General features: G+C 40.2%; 1 protein-coding gene across 4 annotated transcripts in view; it reads left to right on the top strand.

Moving 5' to 3' along the window:
• The window catches only part of tasp1 (taspase, threonine aspartase, 1), a 93167-nt gene that overhangs the window by 22360 nt on the left and 50900 nt on the right, over nt 1-19907 (top strand). For all 4 annotated transcript variants that reach the window (XM_043696630.1, XM_043696634.1, XM_043696632.1 and 1 more), the window contains exon 7: nt 1572-1678. In XM_043696630.1, coding sequence (XP_043552565.1) covers nt 1572-1678 — 107 coding nt within the window. The remainder of the gene's footprint in view (nt 1-1571; nt 1679-19907) is intronic.

The raw sequence follows: 19907 nt of genomic DNA, 5'->3' as shown, positions 1-19907 counted from the left end.
TTATTCACTTTAGTGTAGAAACATCCAGGTCGTAGGATAAAACTGGTTCAATGCATTAAGTGCAGGAGGAAGGGTTTCAGATTTCCTGCACTTTGGCCTCCGTTCTGAAGCTGAAGGGATCTGTTGTATTGCATCTCAATAAAGCTGGGCTTAAATCTTTGTTACTGGTACTCAAGGGAGGCTTGAAGTAAATTTATTAGGAGAATAGCAATATTAAGAGAGGAGAAACACGGTGCACAGGAGACCGGGAAATGTAGTTGGCACTAGAGTAAATAGCTTGGAAGTAGCAGTACACAATGGGTTTGAAATGTTTTACCTAAATGCGCAGAAATGGTAAATAGGGTTAGTGAGCTGTCAGCACAAAGGGTTTTAAGCAAGTAGCAATGATGGGGAACTGACTTTATGAAGTGAAAGTTGGTAAACTTAATTTTCATGTTTGCAAATTATTGAGGAAAGGTGGGAAGGTTGCTAAGTTTGCTAATCTACTCATATTTTTTCCAATGTTGAAAACGTTGATTGCACTGGTGAGCGTTAATGTAGTTAAGGACCAAAGAAAAAGTCAATTATGGAGCCATTATAGTGTTGTGTATGCACAATTGCCATCAAATAGGAAGAAGATGCTTGTAAAATTTGCACACAAAAAGTGCTTGATTCCATGTTTTCTTTATTGGAGACAATGGATTAGAACAGAATTATAAAATTTACAGCACAGGACAGAGGTGATTTAAAAAGTTGGGCTTGTGCCAATCCTTCGAAAGAATCTTATACTGTACATTGATTCTATTCCCCAGCCTATTCCGATGATCGCATTGATCCTGCTATTCAGCAAGCTTAGTTGGGGCTACTTCTAGATTTTAAAAAAACAAATTTAGCTTAGTGACCTTGCATTTAGAGATATGTGTAGTTGCATGGGGTTTTGAGTAGACTATTAATATAGCCGCTAAAAGAAGAATGAAAAAGTGGACCAGAAACCGAAGGTAATGAATTTGAGTACAGGTAGTTTAAAACGGCTGATAATGTATTTGCAGTTTCTTTCACACCTTACTAGATTTATTTGTAAAAGGATATCAGGCTATGTGTAAAGCTGGCTCCTGATTTTAAAAAAAATCTACAAACCGTGTAATGGCACCTGGAACAACAACATGCATGTCCTCCCTCTTTTCCCAACTCCCTGAAAAAAAACTTCCCATCTCAGCTGGATAGTTATCGAGATCTAGAACCCTACCCTATGAAGTAAAATCCAATTTTTCCTTTATGCCTTTCCTTGCAGCACTAGGGATCAAACGAGTACTCTGTTTTGTGTCGCTCAGTTTTGCCTCAGAAGTTGAGTTTACTAATAAAACCATGTGTGAGAAATGCTGCTAAATCTTTGTGACCTCCTTGCAGACCCATTTAGAGTTGTTGATGCTTTCCTTTGTCTAAGTTCATTATAACTAAAACCTGAACCAAGTAGAAAACACCAATTCCATTTATTAGATGTTATTGGCTTTTGTGAGTAATAGTTATTCACATATTACATTTAGAGCACAAAAGTTTAATATAAATAGTGTTTTATTTTTAATCCTATTTAGAGTTCAGCTTATCTGCATTTAGGAAAAACAGACGAAAGCTGGAGCTTGCAGAGAAGGTGGAAACAGAAATGATTCAGACAAAGAAGAGAAGAGAAGTGTCTGAAAACGTTAGTGCTTCTTTTTTAACCATAAGATTAAGAAAAGAAAAGTCTTTAAGTTTCAAAGTCCTCAAACACATCATGTACAAGTGGAGTTGCTCTTCTCTTTTTATCCCTTTTTACAGTATATTAGTTCAAAAGTGACCACAGTAGATGGCAAGAACAGGGTTCAATTCCAAACTTACGTTGTGTAACCAGGATATTCTGGTTACAGGGTTTCCCACCCTTAAGGGCCTCAACTGGTGTGTGGGCAGGTTGGCCGCCCTAAGTCTGGAGATGGCAGGCCTGTCGACTCCCAGCAGTGGATGGCAAAATTCTGTCTGGTTTGAGTCAGCTATTTGAGGGATGCACAATTGGCTTGGTGGTTTTCTTTTTTTTCCCTCACAAGACATATACATAGCTTGGACAAAAACAAAGTGCTGGAGAAGGTTTCTGTTTTTTGTTTCAGATGTCCAGTATTTGCTGTTCGTTTATTTATGTATGCAGACCTTGGTCTCTGAATAACATTTCCCATAATGCTATAACTGAGTAGGTACTTTACAACATGTTGGTGAATGGCAGTGGGCACAAATTCATTATCCACCAGTAAATTGTCCCTACACAATGCGTGTAGTGATTTTACAAACCAAAGGTGAAATGCAAAGAAATACGTTCAAACAATTTGTAAACAATATTGGAAACTTTCCTGATTCACTTTCACCTATTATTTGAAATAATTATTTTGAAAGACATAATCTGGAATGCCATTAATCTTGCAATGCAAGTTGATTTTAACTTGTTTAGTGACTCTGGGTAATGATAATATCTATCTAAAGTGCACCACTTTTTTTGTGCGTTGAACTCCGTATTACATCGAACAGTCTACGGTATTACACTTTGTCCTGCTATTCTGTACTCCAAAAAATTTATATTATCCATGATGGATTTAGTCAGTTGGATTATTCAATCAATCAAATCGACAATAAATAACCAGTGCAAAACAAAATAGTGGATTGTTCAGTTATTTTCCAAAGTTTGCCATTGTGAACTGGCAAATGACACAAAACAACTAAGATGACAGCACAAAAAAAATTTGCTTCACATTTATGTGATGGCTTTTGGAACACTCTTTTTGAAACATAATGGCCCAAATGTTCCAGTCAATGACAGAACCTTGTTTATAACGCTGACCTGATTTTAAAAAAAATTGACCATTTGCTTTCCTCCATAGTTTTTTTTTCTTGCCAATCAGTTATCACATGATTCCTTTGGGGATGGGGGCATAGTTGGTGGTGATTAGAGACCAGCCAGGAGAATCTGTGCAGAACTCCTACATCTGTTTACGACAACATGTGTTGTAATAAGAAACAGTTCACGTGTTCCAAATCATAAGGTATTAGTAAGAGTGTGAATGCCTGGGTGAATTTATACATGTGTACATGGATAACCTGTTTGAGATAAGTGGGTAAAGGGTATGTTGGCGGCTAGGTAGGTGTGTAAGTTGGTGAGGTTGGGTCTAGTGTATAAGGTCACAGAGTCAAGGAATATAGAGGGTGTGGTGAAGCGGGGGGGTCAGTAGGGCTTTCAGTGGGTTCAGTTGTCTAGTAGAGTTAGAACCAGTTTTAACATTTTCTGTCTTAACATTTTCTAGGTAACTATCCAAGTAAGTAAGTCTAAACCCTTGAGGTCTCCAATTCTTAATCGGAGTTGGAGACTTTTTCAGAGTGTTCTAGACACCGTCTCATTGCCCTTAAGAAATTTAAATTTCTTGAGAAATTCCTGTGTAACCATAGTGCAAAAATTCAGAGGGGGTCCCGATAGGTATCTTATGGGATACCACCTCTCTCTGTCTCTGGAAACTCGAGGATCTGGGCCAATATTTATAATCTCAATTTGTAGAAAACTCTCAAAAGTATAAAGAAACTTTAGCTATGAATTCTGACCTTTATGTTGGAAATCCCTGAAGCATTTGTACTGCACTTGAGCCTAATCTTTTCACTGGGATGAAGTTCTTGTAGATTATCATATAGGATTTGTCCCAGTGCTTTTGCTTAATGCTTTTGGGAAGAGATTCATTTTTTAATAGTTTATAGTTTGACTGCATTTCCTCTGCACTGAAATCTACATTTTAATAGTGTATAGGGGAGCATATGTAGCAAAGAGTTGATACCTTTATTTACTATTGAGCATGTTATACCGTGTTGGAGCCAGAATAGTAAAAAGAATGGAAACAGCAACAGTAGATACAGTTTTCAAGACAATAAAAAGATCAGGCTTTAGGATTAAAGTTTGGGCAAAACTCCACCACACTGTTACTATGTACATGAGTCAATTCCAGAAATGAAAGTGAATTTAAAATGTTGGAAAAAGTCAGTAGTATATGTTCCAGATCAAAAGAATTCGAGACCTATGGGTCTATCAGTTCAAAGACACATTGGAGGATGTTTGAATTGTTTTTTAATGAGCATGTCAGCTGTCAACCAGAATCCACTGATTATTTAAACCATGTATACTTTGAACCTCTCAGAACAAAGCACCATTGATAATCCGGCCATTTAGGGTATATTGCATGCATCTGCAAACTTGTGCTTTGATATTTGTTAGAAATTGAAGTTACTCCAGTCTGATTGTCATAGTTTGGAATCTACCCATTACCCTTCAAAGGACCCATAATTTGATTAGGAGCTAGAACCAAGCTCTTTACCCTGGCTAGCTACACATCAAAGCACCTGCTTGGAACTTGCAGACAGCTAGGCTTCGGCATCCATTTTGAAGTTTAATAAGGAAACAGACTCCATCCTCACCCTAGTTATTTCTGAAATGCATAAACAGTGTTTGTAGCTTATTTTGGTTTATATTTTAAAATTTTAGAATCATACCAGTGTTTGACTCATTTGTATCTGCCTTTGCTGAGTTTACAGTTCTGTTTAGTTCGTACAAAATCATGATTCTTGTAGATGCCAAATATAACCACGACGTACCATTCTTTTGGGGTAATCTCTTTGCTGCCTTTGTGGCCACATATGGATCATTTGTGGCTGATGCGAAGAATTGCATTTTGGAAATAATTTTGGCATGTACCACCTGCTCAATAAACTTCCAGCATCTGTATCTGAAGAATTTATTCCGATCATTGAAGAATCCAAGGTTTGAACATTTCACTGCTTTTTGAAGATACTTTGTTTGTATATAAATACACAATTGTGTATTTTGATGGTCAGTAGAAAATTTCAGTCCTGTTTGCCTCTGAGCTACAACACTCAAAACATATTTTTATGCTGAGTGATGAGTGATAGCGCAACAGTAATAAAAAATACTGAAATAAGTTCCAGCATCCTCAAAACAGTGAATGGGCAGATCAGCTGAGACTGCTGGCAAACATATGTATACAGTTGCTGATTTCAAGCTTGCTTGTCTTGTTTCAGCTGTTACATAACAAATGGCACTCAAGTTCACCCATGCAGCGACATGACCAACATCCCTCTTTGCTTTCAGCATCAGGAGTTGGAGCAATCAGGACTGTCTAACAATTCATTAGTTGTTATCAACTCTCTTGAGAATGATCGTATACGATCTTCTTGGAATTTTCAAAATAATTGTTTAATGCATAATCTCCCATGATAGGTGAATCACTGCTGCTTGTTACTGTTTGCTCGCGTGGGGATTGAGGAAGAGGTAGATGTCTCTGACAACCACCTGATGAAGGAGCGGCGCTCTGAAAGCTAGTGCTTCCAATTAAACCTATTGGACTATAACTTGGTGTTGTGTGATTTGTAACTTTGTCCAAATAATTGTCGTCTTTAATTTAGTAATTAAAGACTTAAATTAATTTTTAAAAGCTTCATAGAATTAGGCAGTACTGAAGGATGCCATTCAGCCTATCCTGATTGTACCATTTCTTTGAAAGGCCAGTTCAAAAGTCCCTCCTCCATAAATATTTGGCTAAGAATTAATTTATTGCAGTTGCAATGTTTGTCTGCATAACTGATGCTCCACTTTAAGAAACTGTTATGGTCTGATTGAGATGTTCTGAAGTGCAGTTTTCCTTTCTCTGGTGTTATGGCATGGCTGCTGAGGCATGAACTGCTGTCATCATATGCCGCATTCAGGAGTTGCCATTTGAAGTGCACTTTATGAAGGTTCTGGGAAAGTCTACTGGTGGCAATGTTAACAGCAACAATTTGCCATATACAGATGATATTTGTAGTTTTTGTTTTTCCTGACAGCTGACTTGTGTTGTGCAGCGTAAAATGTCATTTTCATTGTGGAATTCTCTTCCTGAACCAGGAACCAGACTACAATCTCGAATTTGCTGGTGTCTAAATAGGTGAAAATGGATAATCTGAGCATCTGTTACTTTATAGGAAAATGCAAACTAGAATTCAGACCGTGGCTTCGTGGAACAAGTAAGACATTTGTTTCATATAGAAAAGGTTTTAGATTTGGCTGTTGTTCTAACTTAGAGCCCTAGAGCTGTACAGCATGGAAACAGACCCTTCTGCCCAACTTGTCCATGCTGACCAGATGGCCTAAATAAATCTAGTCCCATTTTCTAGCATTTGGCCTATATCCCTATAAACTCTTCCTATTTAAATACTCATTCCGATGCCTTTTAAATGTTGCCATTGTACCAGCCTCTACCCTTCCTGTTGGGGCTTATTTCATACACGCACCACCCTCTGCATGAAAAGGTTGCCCCTTAGGTCCTTTAAATCTTTCCTCTCTTGCCTTAAACCTATGTCCTCTAGATTTGGACATCCCCACCCCAGGGAAAAGAACTCGTCTACCCATGCCCCTCATGATGTTATAAATCTCTACAAGGTCACCTCTCAGCCTCCAACACTCCAGAGAAAATAACTCCAACCTATTCAGCCTCTCCCTATAGCTGAAACCCTCCATCCCTGCAACATCCTTGTAAATATTTTCAGAATTTTTTCAAGTTTCACAATATCCTTCCTGTAACAGGGAGCCTAGAATTGCATGTGGTATTTCAAAAGAGGTCTAACCAATGTCTTGTACATCCTGACATTAACCTCCCAACTCCTATACAATGCACTGACCAACAAAGGCAAGCGTACCAAACGTTGCCTTGACTATCCCATCTACCTGACTCCACTGTACACTCCCCAGTACACTTTCCATTAAGTCCTGCCCTGATTTGCCTTTCCAAAATGCAACACCTCACATTTGACTAAACTCCGTCTGCTACTCCTTGGCCCATTGGCCCATCTGATCAAGATCTTGTACTCTCAGGTAGCTTTTGCTGTCCACGAACTTCCAACTTTGGTGTCATCTGCAAATTTACAACCATACCTCCTATGTTCACATCCAAATCATCTATGTAAATGACAATAAAAAAAACGGTGGACCCAGCACCAATCCTTGTGGCATACCACAAGCTCCACCATCCCCCTCTGTTTGTTAGCTAGTTCTGCATCCAAATGGCTAGTTCTCCCTGTATTCTGTGTGACCTAACCTTGCTAACCAGTCTAATATGAGGAACCTTGGCAAACTCCTTCGTCCATATAGATCACATCCACTGCTCTGCCCTCATCAATTGTCTACGCTACAACTTCAAAGAATTCAAGTTAGTGAAACACATTTTTCCATATTGACGATCACTAAGCAGTCCTTGCCTTTCCAAATAAATCCTATCCCTCAGGATTCCCTCCAACAACTTACCTACCACTGATGTCAGGCTCACCGGTCTATAGTTCCCATCTTTCTTAAATAGTGGCATCATGTAAGCCAACTTCCAGTTTTCTGGCACCTCACCTATGACTGTCAATGATACAAATATCTCAGCAAAGAGCCCAGCAATCACTTCCCTAGCTTCCCGCAGAGTTTGAGGGTACACCTGATCAGGTTGAAACTTTATTGCTGGAACAGCACAGCAGGTCAGGCAGCATCCAGGGAACAGGAGATTCGACGTTTCGGGCACAGGCCCTTCTTCAGGAAGGGCCTGTGCCCGAAACGTCGAATCTCCTGTTCCCTGGATGCTGCCTGACCTGCTGTGCTGTTCCAGCAATAAAGTTTCAACTTTGATCTCCAGCATCTGCAGACCTCACTTTCTCCTACACCTGATCAGGTCCCAGGGATTTACCCGCCTTTATGCATTTTAAGTCATCCAGCACCACCATTTCTGTAATATAGACATTTTTCAAGACGTCACTATTTAATTTCCCCATGCTCTATACCGTCCATATCCTCCTCCATAGTAAACACTGATGCAAAATACTTGTTTATGATCTCCCCCTGCAGTTCCACACATAGGCGGCCTTGCTTATCTTTGAGGGGCCCTATTCTCTCCCTAGTTACCCTTTTGTCCTTAATGTATTTGTAAAATCCCTTTGGATTCTCCTTAACTCTATTTATCAAAGCTATCTCATGATCCCTTTTTTGCCTTTCTGATTTTCCTCTGTCGTATACTCCTGCTGCCCTTGTACTCTTCTAAGGATTCATTCGATCTCTGCTGTGTATACCTGACATACGTTCCTCCTTTTTCTTGACCAAAACCTCAAGTTCTCTAGTCATCCAGCATTCCGTACACCTGCTTGCCCTTCTTCCTAACAGGAATGTACTGTCTCTGGAATCTCATTATCTCACTTTTGAAGGCTGCACATTTTCCAGCCGTCCCTGTACCTGCAAACAACAACTCCTACTCAACTTTTGAAAGTTCTTGCCTAATACTGTCAAAATTGGCCTTCCTCCAGTTCGGAGCGTTAACTTTTAGATGAGGTCTATCCTTTTCCTTCACTATTTTAAAACTAATAGAATTATGGTCACCGACCCTAAAATGCTCCGCACTGACACCTTAGTCCTGCCTTATGTCCCAAGGTCAAGTTTTTCACCTTTTCTAATAAGTACATCCATGTATTGAATTAGAACATTTTCTTGTACAAACTTAACAAATGTTTGGAAAGTTAAAATTCCCTACCATAATCACCCTATTATTCTTGCAAATAACTGAGATCTCCTTAAAAATTTGTTTCTCAATTTCCTGCTGACTACTGATGGGTCTAAGGTACAATCCCAATAATGGGTTGTATGAAAGTTTAAATCTTCCTAAGCAACTCTAGCAAATCAGCCCACCAGTATATTAGACCCCTTCCAATTCAGGTACAATCCATCCTCTGATACAGGTCACTTCTACCCCCAGAAGACAGTCCAATGATCCAAATTTGTGAATCCTTCTCTCCTGTACCAGCTTCTTAGGCATGTGTTCATCTGCTCTATCCTCCTATTCCTACCCTCACAAGCTCGTGGCACTGGGAATAATCCAGATATTACTGTGTTTGAGGACCTCCTTTTTAAATTCCTGCCTAACTTCCTGCCTATATTGTCTCCTCAAAATCTCATCCTTTTGTCTTCATTTGTTGTTAGTTCCGACATGTACAACAACCTCCTGTTGGTCCCTCTCCCCTTTGAGAATATTCTGCACCCTCTGAGATATCCTTGATCCTGGCCCCTGGGAGGCAATACACCATTCTGATGTCTCTCTGTTGGCTGCAGAAACATCTGTCTGTGCCTCTGACTAGAGATTCCCCTATCAAAATTGATCGCTTGAAACCTGACGTACCCCATATTACTTTAGAGCCAGCCTCCGTACCGGAAACCTGGCAGTCAGAGGTACATTCCCCTGAGTCCATCACACAGCTACATTTTACAAAACAGCATACCTTTTTGAGATGGGAATAGCCACAGGAGAGTTCTGCAGGACCTGCCTCCCTTTCCTACTTTTCCTGGAGGTAAGCCACCTATCTGATTTGTATCTTCAGGTTATCTCCCTTCCTCCAACTGCCATCCATCACATCTCCAACTCCTGTAATTTCTCATTGCCTTTAACTGCTGCTCCAACTGATCCATGTGATATGATAGGATTCATAACTGAAGACACTTCCTGCAGACATAATCATCACTAACATGGAAACTGTCCTTACTCTCCCATGTCCAACAGTAAACCACATCAATCTACTAAAGGCCATCTTTGCACTTTAACAATCTACAGACCCAGCACTGTTTACTGCTTAAAAAACTTACTACTCCAGGCTAACTTAATACCTAAGTTTTATATTTTTATAGTTCAATCAAGAGGCAGATCTCAATAAAACATATAATCAAAAAGGAACCCACTTTACTCACTATTGTAGATTTTCAAAAAAAAAGTTACACTTTAAGAAGCCACTTAGCTGCTCCCCTGCTGTGAGCTCTCCCACAAAAGTTTCTCCAATGCCAGTTTTGAATTTCACTGCTTGTTAATTTTTCTTAGATGACTCCAATGTCCAGAGGTACTTGAAATCAGGCAGCAAAACAGTCAGCTGTGCAGATTACGTTGCTGGGTCAGACAGCAATGCAGGTTTATTTCTCCATTTGATTCATTGTGCTGTTTTGATCTTTTCCAAAGTTCCAAAACAATGCAACAGCTTATAAAACTGTAATTACTGCCCCTAGAATTCAATAAAATTGGCTCTAACACTGAAAATATTTCAAAAAGGAGCAGCTCTTTTTTTTCCCATCCTTCCTCTTGATTACGCAGAATCCTTAATCTTGGACAGAAAGAGATAGCTAATATCATTGCATGCAGCTAACTGGTCACTTGTGCTGAGTTTAGGAGTAGCATGCTACTGTTTTGAGCAAGATTAGTCCTTCAGCCCACTGCAACCAATGGCTACCAAAGTTGTGATAACTGGCTATAATCCATGTAGAAAGATCTAAAGAATGAACCGAACAATTGGTAGATTTTTTTTTCCCCTCTCTGCTCAATTTATTTTCCACCTTCAAAAGCATTGCTGACTTATTCTGGCCAGAGAATTTGCTCTATTATGAATTCATAACAACCTGGATATTGAGGACCAACAATGGGTGGCTGTCCTTTACAAGGGATTTCCATTCTTAAACTATCTTAATTCCCCTAAGATATGTTAGCCTTCTGTTTATTAACTGTGATGTTAATATTTGAAGTTGTTTTATACTTCATTCTCAAGATGTCACTGAGAAAGCTGTCATTTATTCCTCAAACCTTTATTTCTCATCTCTTATTGATTTTGAGAAAGTGGCAGTGTGGGACTGTTGCATTGAATCTTTGCAGTGCATGTATTGAAGATAATCTGTTGCAGAACGTCAGCTGGAAATTGAGCCCCACTATTCCACAAGCTGCCATAAATATATAAATGACCAGTTGAATCATCAAGGTGATTAATTTGCCTGACTTTGACTGTTAACTAGGAAAAAAGAAACACTCCTGGGTTTTATCAATAAACGAGAAAGTCAGACTTATTCATTATAACCAAAGTTATCTTTCAACAAGCGGTAAAATTAATTATAAACTATGTCCCCTGTAAACACAAACCTGCAGATTTTCATTCATAAACAAGACGGGCATCCTGCAAATATATAATGGATAGAAAACATAAGCAAAAGGTTATGTTCTGTGGATCAAGTGTCCAACCGAGAAAGGTGGAATGAGGTGACTTTTTTTATAATCCTTTTTGTTTGGTGTTTATATCCCATTGAATGCAAGACACTAGAAAGTCCTCAATTTGATATGATTTGGAGATGCCAGAGTTGGACTGGGGTGTACAAAGTTAAAAATCGCACACCAGGTTATAGTCCAACAGGGTTTAATTGGAAGCACGCTAGCTTTCGGAGCGCCGCTCCTTCATCAGGTGGGTGTGTATGTTTTATTCCTTCCTTAAGTAAAGTTTCATAGGCAAAATGTATAGCCGTCATGTTGGGGAAAATAGATATTTCAAATATGCCTGGGGTCCCAACCAGGTGAACTGTTTTAGAAAGATTAAGGAACTGAGTAATGTAATCATATTTCACCTAATATAAACTTTATTGGGTTTTTCATATCCATTGTATGACTCTACTCTTTAAAGCTAATGAAATACTTTGGAAGTGTAGCCGTTATTGTTATGTTGGAAATGCGGCAGCTAAATTGTGCACAGCAAACTCTCACATAAAGTTGTGTGATAGTAAGGCAAACTGTCTTTGTTATTTTAATTTGAGATATTAAATATTAGCCAGGGTCTAGGGATACCTCCCCTTCTCTTCAAGATAATGTTCAGGGATCTTTTCCCTGAGCAGGCAGAAGGGCCTCTGCTTATCATGTTATTGAAAAGATAATATCTCTCAACAGTGTGGCACTTGCTTAGAATGCAGTGGAGTGTCAGCTTTTTTTAATGTCCAGGTCCTTAACAGTGAATTTAACATGCTATTGTACAAGTTAATGACGTTTGCATTAAGTATAAGAAGGTGCACTCTTTCTTCAGAGTGCAAGATGAGCTGTAGCTTTACAATTTAATATTCTGATCAAAAATGTTAGAGAAGGGCACTGCAATTGGTTAAGGTTGCATAATTTCTAAAATGGCGGCGCATTCTATGTTGGACCCAGTAAAGGTACACAGTTGGTAACTGAATCTGTCTCAATTGACTTTTATGAAGGTAAACTTGTGAACTCTCGTTAGTAGTCATGATTTGGAGATGCCGGTGTTGAACTGGAGTATACAAAGTTAAAAATCACAGAACACCAGGTTATAGTCCAACAGGTTTAATTGGAAGCACACTAGCTTTTGGAGCGTCGCTCCTTCATCAGGTGGTAGTGGAGGGCTCAATCCTAACACACAGAATGTATAGCAAAAATTTACAGTGTGATGTAAACTGAAATTATACATTGAAAAATTGATTGTCTGTTAAGCCTTTCATCTGTTAGAATACCATGATAGTTTCACTTCTTACATGTGTAAATCACAAAACCTTTCTTTAAAAAGTTGCATTCTCAGGTTAGCTATTAACAATGGTGATAGCCCCCTGTGTTCTCTGTCTATGCCATGATTTTTAGATTGATTCTAATCTAAAAAGTGATGGCATCGTGGCAACAGCCTCAGTACTCAACACCAACAACTGCCAATCTCCAAACACCATCCTACAACTCATCCGCTTTATCCTTGATCACAACATCTTCACCAGACATATGGAACAGCCATGGGGACCAAATTTGCACCCCAATATGCCAACATTTTTATGCACAGGTTCGAACAAGACTTCTTCTCTATGCAGGATCTCCAACCAACATTATACACCAGGTACATTGACAACATTTTCTTCCTCTGGACCCATGGCGAGGAGTCACTGATAAAACTACACAATGACATCAGCAAGTTTCATCCCACCATCAGACTCACCATGGACTTTTCTCGACTATCTGCCTCATTCTTGGACACATGCATCTCCATCAAGGATGGACACCTCAGCACCACACTCTACCGCAAACCCACAGACAACCTCACAATGCTACACTTCTCCAGCTTCCACTCAAAACATATTAAAACAGCCATCCCCTATGGACAAGCCCTACGCGTACACAGGATCGGCTCAGATGAAGAGGAACGTGACGGACACCTGGAAGTACTCAGGGATGCCCTCACAATAACGAGGTACGATGCCCAACTCATCGACTGCCAGTTCCGACGGGCCAAGCAAGGAACCGTAATGACCTCCTCAGGAGACAGACACGTGCTGCAACTGACAGGGTACCCTTCGTTGTTCAGTGTTTCCCAGCAGCTGGAAAACTACGCAATGTTCTTCGTGACCTGCAACACATTATCAATGAGGATGAGCACCTCACCATGACCTTCCCCACACCTCCACTACTTGCCTTTAAATAACCACCACACCTCAAACAGATCGTTGATCGCAGCAAGCTGCCCGGCTCTCAGGACAACTCCATATAACCCTATCACAGTAGGCGCTGCAAGACGTGTCAGAGTGTGGACATAGATACCACCATTACACGTGGGGATACCTTCCACCTTGTACATGGCAGGTACTCATGTGACACAGCCCAATGTTGTCTATCTTATACGTTGCAGGCAAGGATGCCCGGAGGCATGGTACATCGGGGAAACCAAGCAAAGGCTACGACAACGGATGAATGGGCACCGCACAACGATCAACAGACAGGAGTGTTCCCTTCCAGTTGGGGAACACTTCAGTGGTCCAGGACATTTGACCTCAGACCTTCGGGTGACCATCCTCCAAGGCGGACTTCGGGACAGGCAGCAGCAAAAAGTGGCTGAGCTGAGGCTGATAGCTAAGTTCGGTACCCATAGGGAGGGCCTCAACCAAGACCTTGGGTTCATGTCACATTACAGGTGACCACCATTGCACTATACATACACACAGATACTCCTATACACATACGCCCACACACACAGGCACTCCTATACACACATACACATATACACAGACGCGCACACAGACTCCCACACTCACAGATGCACCCTCTCACAGACTTAAGACACTCTGCACTCACTGCACACACACACATACACTTTCTCACACACTCAACCCCCAACCCAGACAGACACACACACACAGACAGACAAAGACCCACATGCACACATATATTTTGTGGGATGAATTTGTACTTGCAGGGTTACATTGTACTTTGCTCACAAACTGCATGAATTCATGTAAAACTCCGTTATCTCACTTTTTAGATTAGATTATCTCACTTTTTTAGATTAGAATCAATCTAAACATTATGGCATAGACAGGGAACACAGGGGGCTAACACCTTCAACATATTGTCTAGCTATCACCATTGTTAACAGCTAACCCAAGAATGCAACTTTTTAAAAAAGGTTTTGTGATTTACACATGAAAGAAGTGAAACTATCATGGTATTCTAACAGATGCAAAGCTTAACAGACAATCAATTTTTCAATGTATAATTTCAGTTACATCACACTAAATTTTTGTTATAAATTCTGTGTGTTAGGATTGAGCCCTCCACTATCACCTGATGAAGGAGCGACGCTCCAAAAGCTAGTGTGCTTCCAATTAAACCTGTTGGACTATAACCTAGTGTTGTGTGATTTTTAACTTTGTGAACTCTCAGTCTTGATATTTTGGATTTGTTTCGACAATAAAACAAATCTCCTGCAAATTGAAGTTCATAGCAGCATTGTTGTTTACTTGCGTTGACTTGACTTCCTGGACATGCATTGGCAAAATTTATGCTTCTTGAAGCATCTGTAAGATGTGTATTTGGTTTGAGTTCTTGCGTGGGCATAATAGAATTTGAAGAGGAGAAAATTGGGTGACTTTTTTTTCATAGCAACTTTATTGCTGACCATCGTCTAATATAACAAGCTTCATCATGTGACTTAAAGGAATTTTTGGAGCAATGATGTGCAGGATTATAATAATATATCCTTGGCTACTGGTTCTTCAGATTAGACTTCTGATAATGAAGCTCACTTCAAGTAGGGGACCGCAATGCACTCTTTGCATAAAGATAGCATGTTGTAATTTTTAAAGAGACATTTTCCAAGAATTTTTGTCCCATTTGGTTATTGCATTTAATTCAAAATCTTATCTGGTTGCTTTGCTTTGTTTCCTCGTACAAAATGAGGCAGAGTGTTGTATAGATAGATGATCTGGTATTATTTGGCACGTGCCCTGATGCCATTTCTCATCTTTTCTTAAATGCCGTATACCTGACTACAGAGTCGAGAGTGTGGTGCTGGAAAAGCGCAGCAGATCAGGCAGCCTCCGAGGAGCAGGAGAATCGATGTTTCGGGCGTAAGCCCTTCCTCACGAAAGCCCAAAACATTGATTCTCCTGCTCCTCGGAGGCAGCCTGACCTGCTGTGCTTTTCCAGCACCACACTCTCAACTCTGATCTCCAGCATTTGTAGTCCTCACTTTCTCCCAGTTGATTTCATACCCTACTACAGCTCAATTAAGTAGGAGCTTGGTTAGGGAACTGTCAAGGAATCAATGACTTTTATTAAGTTGCTGGATCCAGTTGCCAAAGCAACATGGAACTCTGCTCTCTGTTTGGAATTCAGAGTACTTATTTGCTCTCCTTTCATGGAAGTAGCTTAATAAGAATATGTTTACCTTTTTAATTATCCAAAACTGGAGCTGTATTTAAGTCGATTGTTTGTTGAATATAATGAATTTCCCTTCTGAACTTTGTTTGTGGTGGGGTGTTTAAATATTTGTGTATGTGGTTTCGGTAAGGTGGGCTACCTTTTCTGGATGATTTTCAGGAAGTGCGTTACATCGTGCTCCTAACTTGTGAGGTGTAAATGATGGACAGGCTCCAGGAGTCAGCAGGTGAGTTATTTGCTGCAGGATACTTACTCTGATCTCCTCTTGCAGCTACTGTATTTCTATGGCTATTTCATTACCATTTCTGGTCAGTGGTAACTACTGGGTTTTGATTAATGTGGGATACTATGGTAATAGCATTTAGTACTAAGAGGTGATAGTTGCATTCTCTCTTGTTGGAGATGGTTGTTACCTGGTAGTTGTGTGGCACCAATGTTACTTACCACTTGTCAGCCTAAACCTGGATATGTCCAGGTCTTGTTGCATTTGGATATGAACTGCTTCAGTTTCTAAGGATTTGTGAACAGTGCAGAACATTGTGCAAATGTTCAGTGAACACTTCTGACCTTATGATAAAGGGAAGTTCATTGATGAAGCAGCTGAAGATGGTTGGACTGAGGACACCTCTCTGAGGAACTCCAGCAGAGATATCCTGAAGCTGAGATGAGTGACTTTGAATAACAACAGCCAATTTCCTTTGTGCTAGGAATAACTTCAGTCAGTGGAAATTTTTCCCAATAATTCCAGTGGATTGATTGGATCCTTCATAAAGTGGGCGACAATTTCTACAAGAATCTAACATATGCAATTTAAAACTGTGGCAGTGTCACATCATAATAAACATGAGGCTGGCATTTTTCAAATGCTTTAGTAGCAGCTAACAAATATGTTTCCCCTCATTTACTACTAGAGATGTTTGCTGATTTCCCAGGTTTACAGCTGCCTGCTTGTTGTAGCAGTTAACTGCTGGTAAAATATAAATTATGGTGCACATTTGCTGTCCTCTTGATATGTTCACCAGATGGTTGGATTCGGTAATTGGTCCACCTTTTGAATGTAGTGCTGTTTAGAATTACCCAACAGTCAGGATTGGGTACGACTATTGTTGTTATTTTACTAGCCATTAGGTGGGGATATCTGAGTGGCACAGTTAATGCAGTCATTTGAAATATTACTCTTCCAGCAATTTTCTCAAATACCTTTGTGCTAATCTTACACACATGGTCAAAAAAAGTAATTATGGCTCAGCTTTGTGAGAGAGAGAAAGGAAAGTTTTTTTTTTGAAACACCATTTGCGTGCTGCTGTAAATAGGTCCAAACCAACTAGAATTCTCTCTTCAAATTTGTGGAAAGACTGTTCTAGCAAAAATGTTAATCCGTTAAACATTGGATAAGATCTATTCCACACTGGTGGAAGAAATATTATTGAGTATCCTGATCAAGAATGAAATTGCATTGCCTCTTGTTAACAAAATGGAGACTGACAAAGAAAATGGTTAATGGTTTGCACTACACTTAGAAATATGTAACAATATGGTCATTACAATATTTAGTTTGTAAATCTACTATTAAATATGCAATAATAAATTGTCTTACACCATTATTGTGGGAACATAAGAGAAACAAGTCATTGAACTCCACAGGCTTATTATGCCATTCAGTTTTTTAAAAATAAGTTCATGAGTCAGAGCCATACAGCTTGGAAACAGACCCTTCAGTCCAACTGGTCCATGTCGACCATAATGACAAACTAAACTAGTCCCCTTGCCTGGACTCTGCTCATATTCCTCCAAACCTTTACTATTCGTGAACTTATCTAAATATCTTTTAAACAGTGTAGATGTACCTGCATCCATCACTTCCTGTGGAAGTTCATTTCACACACAAACCGTGTTGGGGGGAAAAAAAATTGCTCCTCGTGTCTTTAAATCTTTCTCTTCTCACCTTTAAAAATATGCACCCTAGACTTGAAATCCCCCACCCTAGGGAAATAACACCTGCCATTCACCTTATCTATACCCCTCATGGTTTTATAAACCTCGATAAGGTCACCCCTCAACCGCTTACTCGCCAATGGGAAAAACATCCCAGCTATTCAGCCTGTCTTTACAACTCAACCCTCCATTCTCTGCAACATCCTGGTCAATCTGTTCTGAACCCTTTCCAGCTTAACATTCTTCCTATAGCAGGGAGACCAGAACTGCACCCAGTACTCCAGAAGAGGCCTCACCAACATCCCAACTCCTATTCTCAAAGGTCTGAGCAAGGAAGGCAAGTGTGACGTAAACTTCAAAGAATTATGTAGCTGTTTTGGGTGTTATTGGCTAGACCAGCATTTAATTGCCTGTTCTTAGTTGCCCTTGAGAAAATGGTGATCAACTGTCTTCGTGAACTGCCTTTATGGGTGGCACAGTGGTTAGCACTGCTGCCTCACAACGCCAGAGACCCGGGTTCAATTCCCGCCTCAGGCGACTGACTGTGGAGTTTGCACATTCTCCCGTGTCTGCATGGGTTTCTTCTGAGTGCTCCGGTTTCCTCCCACAGTCAAAAGATGTGCAGGTCAGGTGAATTGACCATGCTAAATTGCTTGTAGTGTTAGGTGAAGGGGTATGGGTGGGTTGCGCTTCGGCGGGTCGGTGTGGACTTGTTGGGCCGAAGGGCCTGTTTCCACACTGTAAGGAATCTAATCTAAACTGCTGAGTAGACCCATAGTGTTGTTAGAGAGGGAGTTCCAGGATGTTTGATCTAGCGACACTGAAGCAATGGTGATATATTTGAGTCAGGATGGTGAGTGGCTTAGAGAGGAACTTGTAGGGGTGGTATTCCCATATATCTGCTGCCCTTGCCCTTCTAAATGTTTGTGATCATGGATTTGGAACACACTGGTGAAAGAGCCTTGGTGAATTTATGCAGTATGTCTTGTAGATGATACACACTGTAGGCATTGTGTTTCAGTTTGATGTTTGTGGATGCCCTAGATAGTTTCAAGTTTCTTTGAACATTGTTGTAACTACATTTATCTAGGCAAGTGGGGGATATTCTGTCACACTCCTGACTTGTACCTTGTAGATGCTAAACAGACTTTGGAGAGTCAGGAGGCGAGATGCTGGCAGCAGGATTCCTAGCCTGTGAACTGCTCTTGTAGCTATAGCATTTCTATGGCAAGTCCAGTTGCATATCAGAACAATAGTAATCTTCAGGGTTTTAGTAGTAGGGGATTCAGTGATGGCAATGTCCAGAGTAATGCTTAGTTTTCTTCTTCTTGGAGATGTTCATTGCCTGGCACATGGGTGGTGCAATTATTTGTTGCCACTTGTCAGCCTGGACATGGACTGCTTAAATATCTGAGGTGGTGAGGGGCAACAATATTGGACATAGTCTTGATCTTTTTCTTCAAATTTTTCAATGGGCCTAACCTCAAAATCTTTTGAAGGAAGTGAGTTCCAGATTTCTACAATCCTTTGTGGATTTTTTTTTCCTGATGTCATTCTTTAATGGCTTGGATAAAAATGTAAGTTCGCGTCCACTTATTCAGGGATCCCGAAAGGAAATAATTTCTCTGTGTACCCTATCCAATCCTATCCATTAGATCTACCACCCTGTCTCACATCCCAGTGTTGTCTGTAATTGGGAGTAATAGCCTGGTCTATGAAATGTGTTTCTCACACTTTAACTCTTTAGCTTCACTAAAACTCCAATGAATTGCACTGCATCTCCCAGGTGGCCAGTATATCCTTTTGAGGTGTGGACCACAGAGCTAGACCCTACTATAAATGGTAACTCGATCTTTATATAACTATCGAATAATTTCCCTTTTTGTTTACCAGTCCTCTTGAAGTCAAGGCAGTAAAGCTAGCTCTTGGTCTAATATCATTTATAGCTTTCAATTTAATTCTGAATTTAGCTCCAAAGACTTGACTACTTTTGTTGAGAAATTCTGTTGTATTATTTTCACTGCCCTGTTCAGCAAGGGCACAGCGCGCTGCATGAATCTAAACTCTAGTATTGCTGAATCAACAAATAATATGACTTACTATAATATTCAAAATCAAATATTTTATTGACTTAAAATGAACCAAGCAAAATAAGTATCAAAAAATGTTAGGAATTGCACAACATCAGAGAATTGAAGATTCGTCCATTCTTTTTGGGAGTTTTAAAGTAGATTGCTCCACCCTACCACCTCCACTCCCTGTTCTACTGCTCTAAACTGCTCCCTCCCCGCACCAAACGCAATAAGAACAGAGTCCTCCTTGTCCTCACCTACCACTCCACTAGTCTTCGCATCCAACACATCATCGTTCAACACTTCCACCAACTCCAACTAGACCCCATCACCAAGCGCATCTTCCCCT

Source organism: Chiloscyllium plagiosum, chromosome 9 (assembly GCF_004010195.1).
Source record: "Chiloscyllium plagiosum isolate BGI_BamShark_2017 chromosome 9, ASM401019v2, whole genome shotgun sequence".
In the NCBI taxonomy this organism is placed as follows: domain Eukaryota; kingdom Metazoa; phylum Chordata; class Chondrichthyes; order Orectolobiformes; family Hemiscylliidae; genus Chiloscyllium; species Chiloscyllium plagiosum.
The sequence above is the reverse complement of the archived record's forward strand: the minus strand, read 5'-3'. Positions and strand labels throughout refer to the sequence as shown.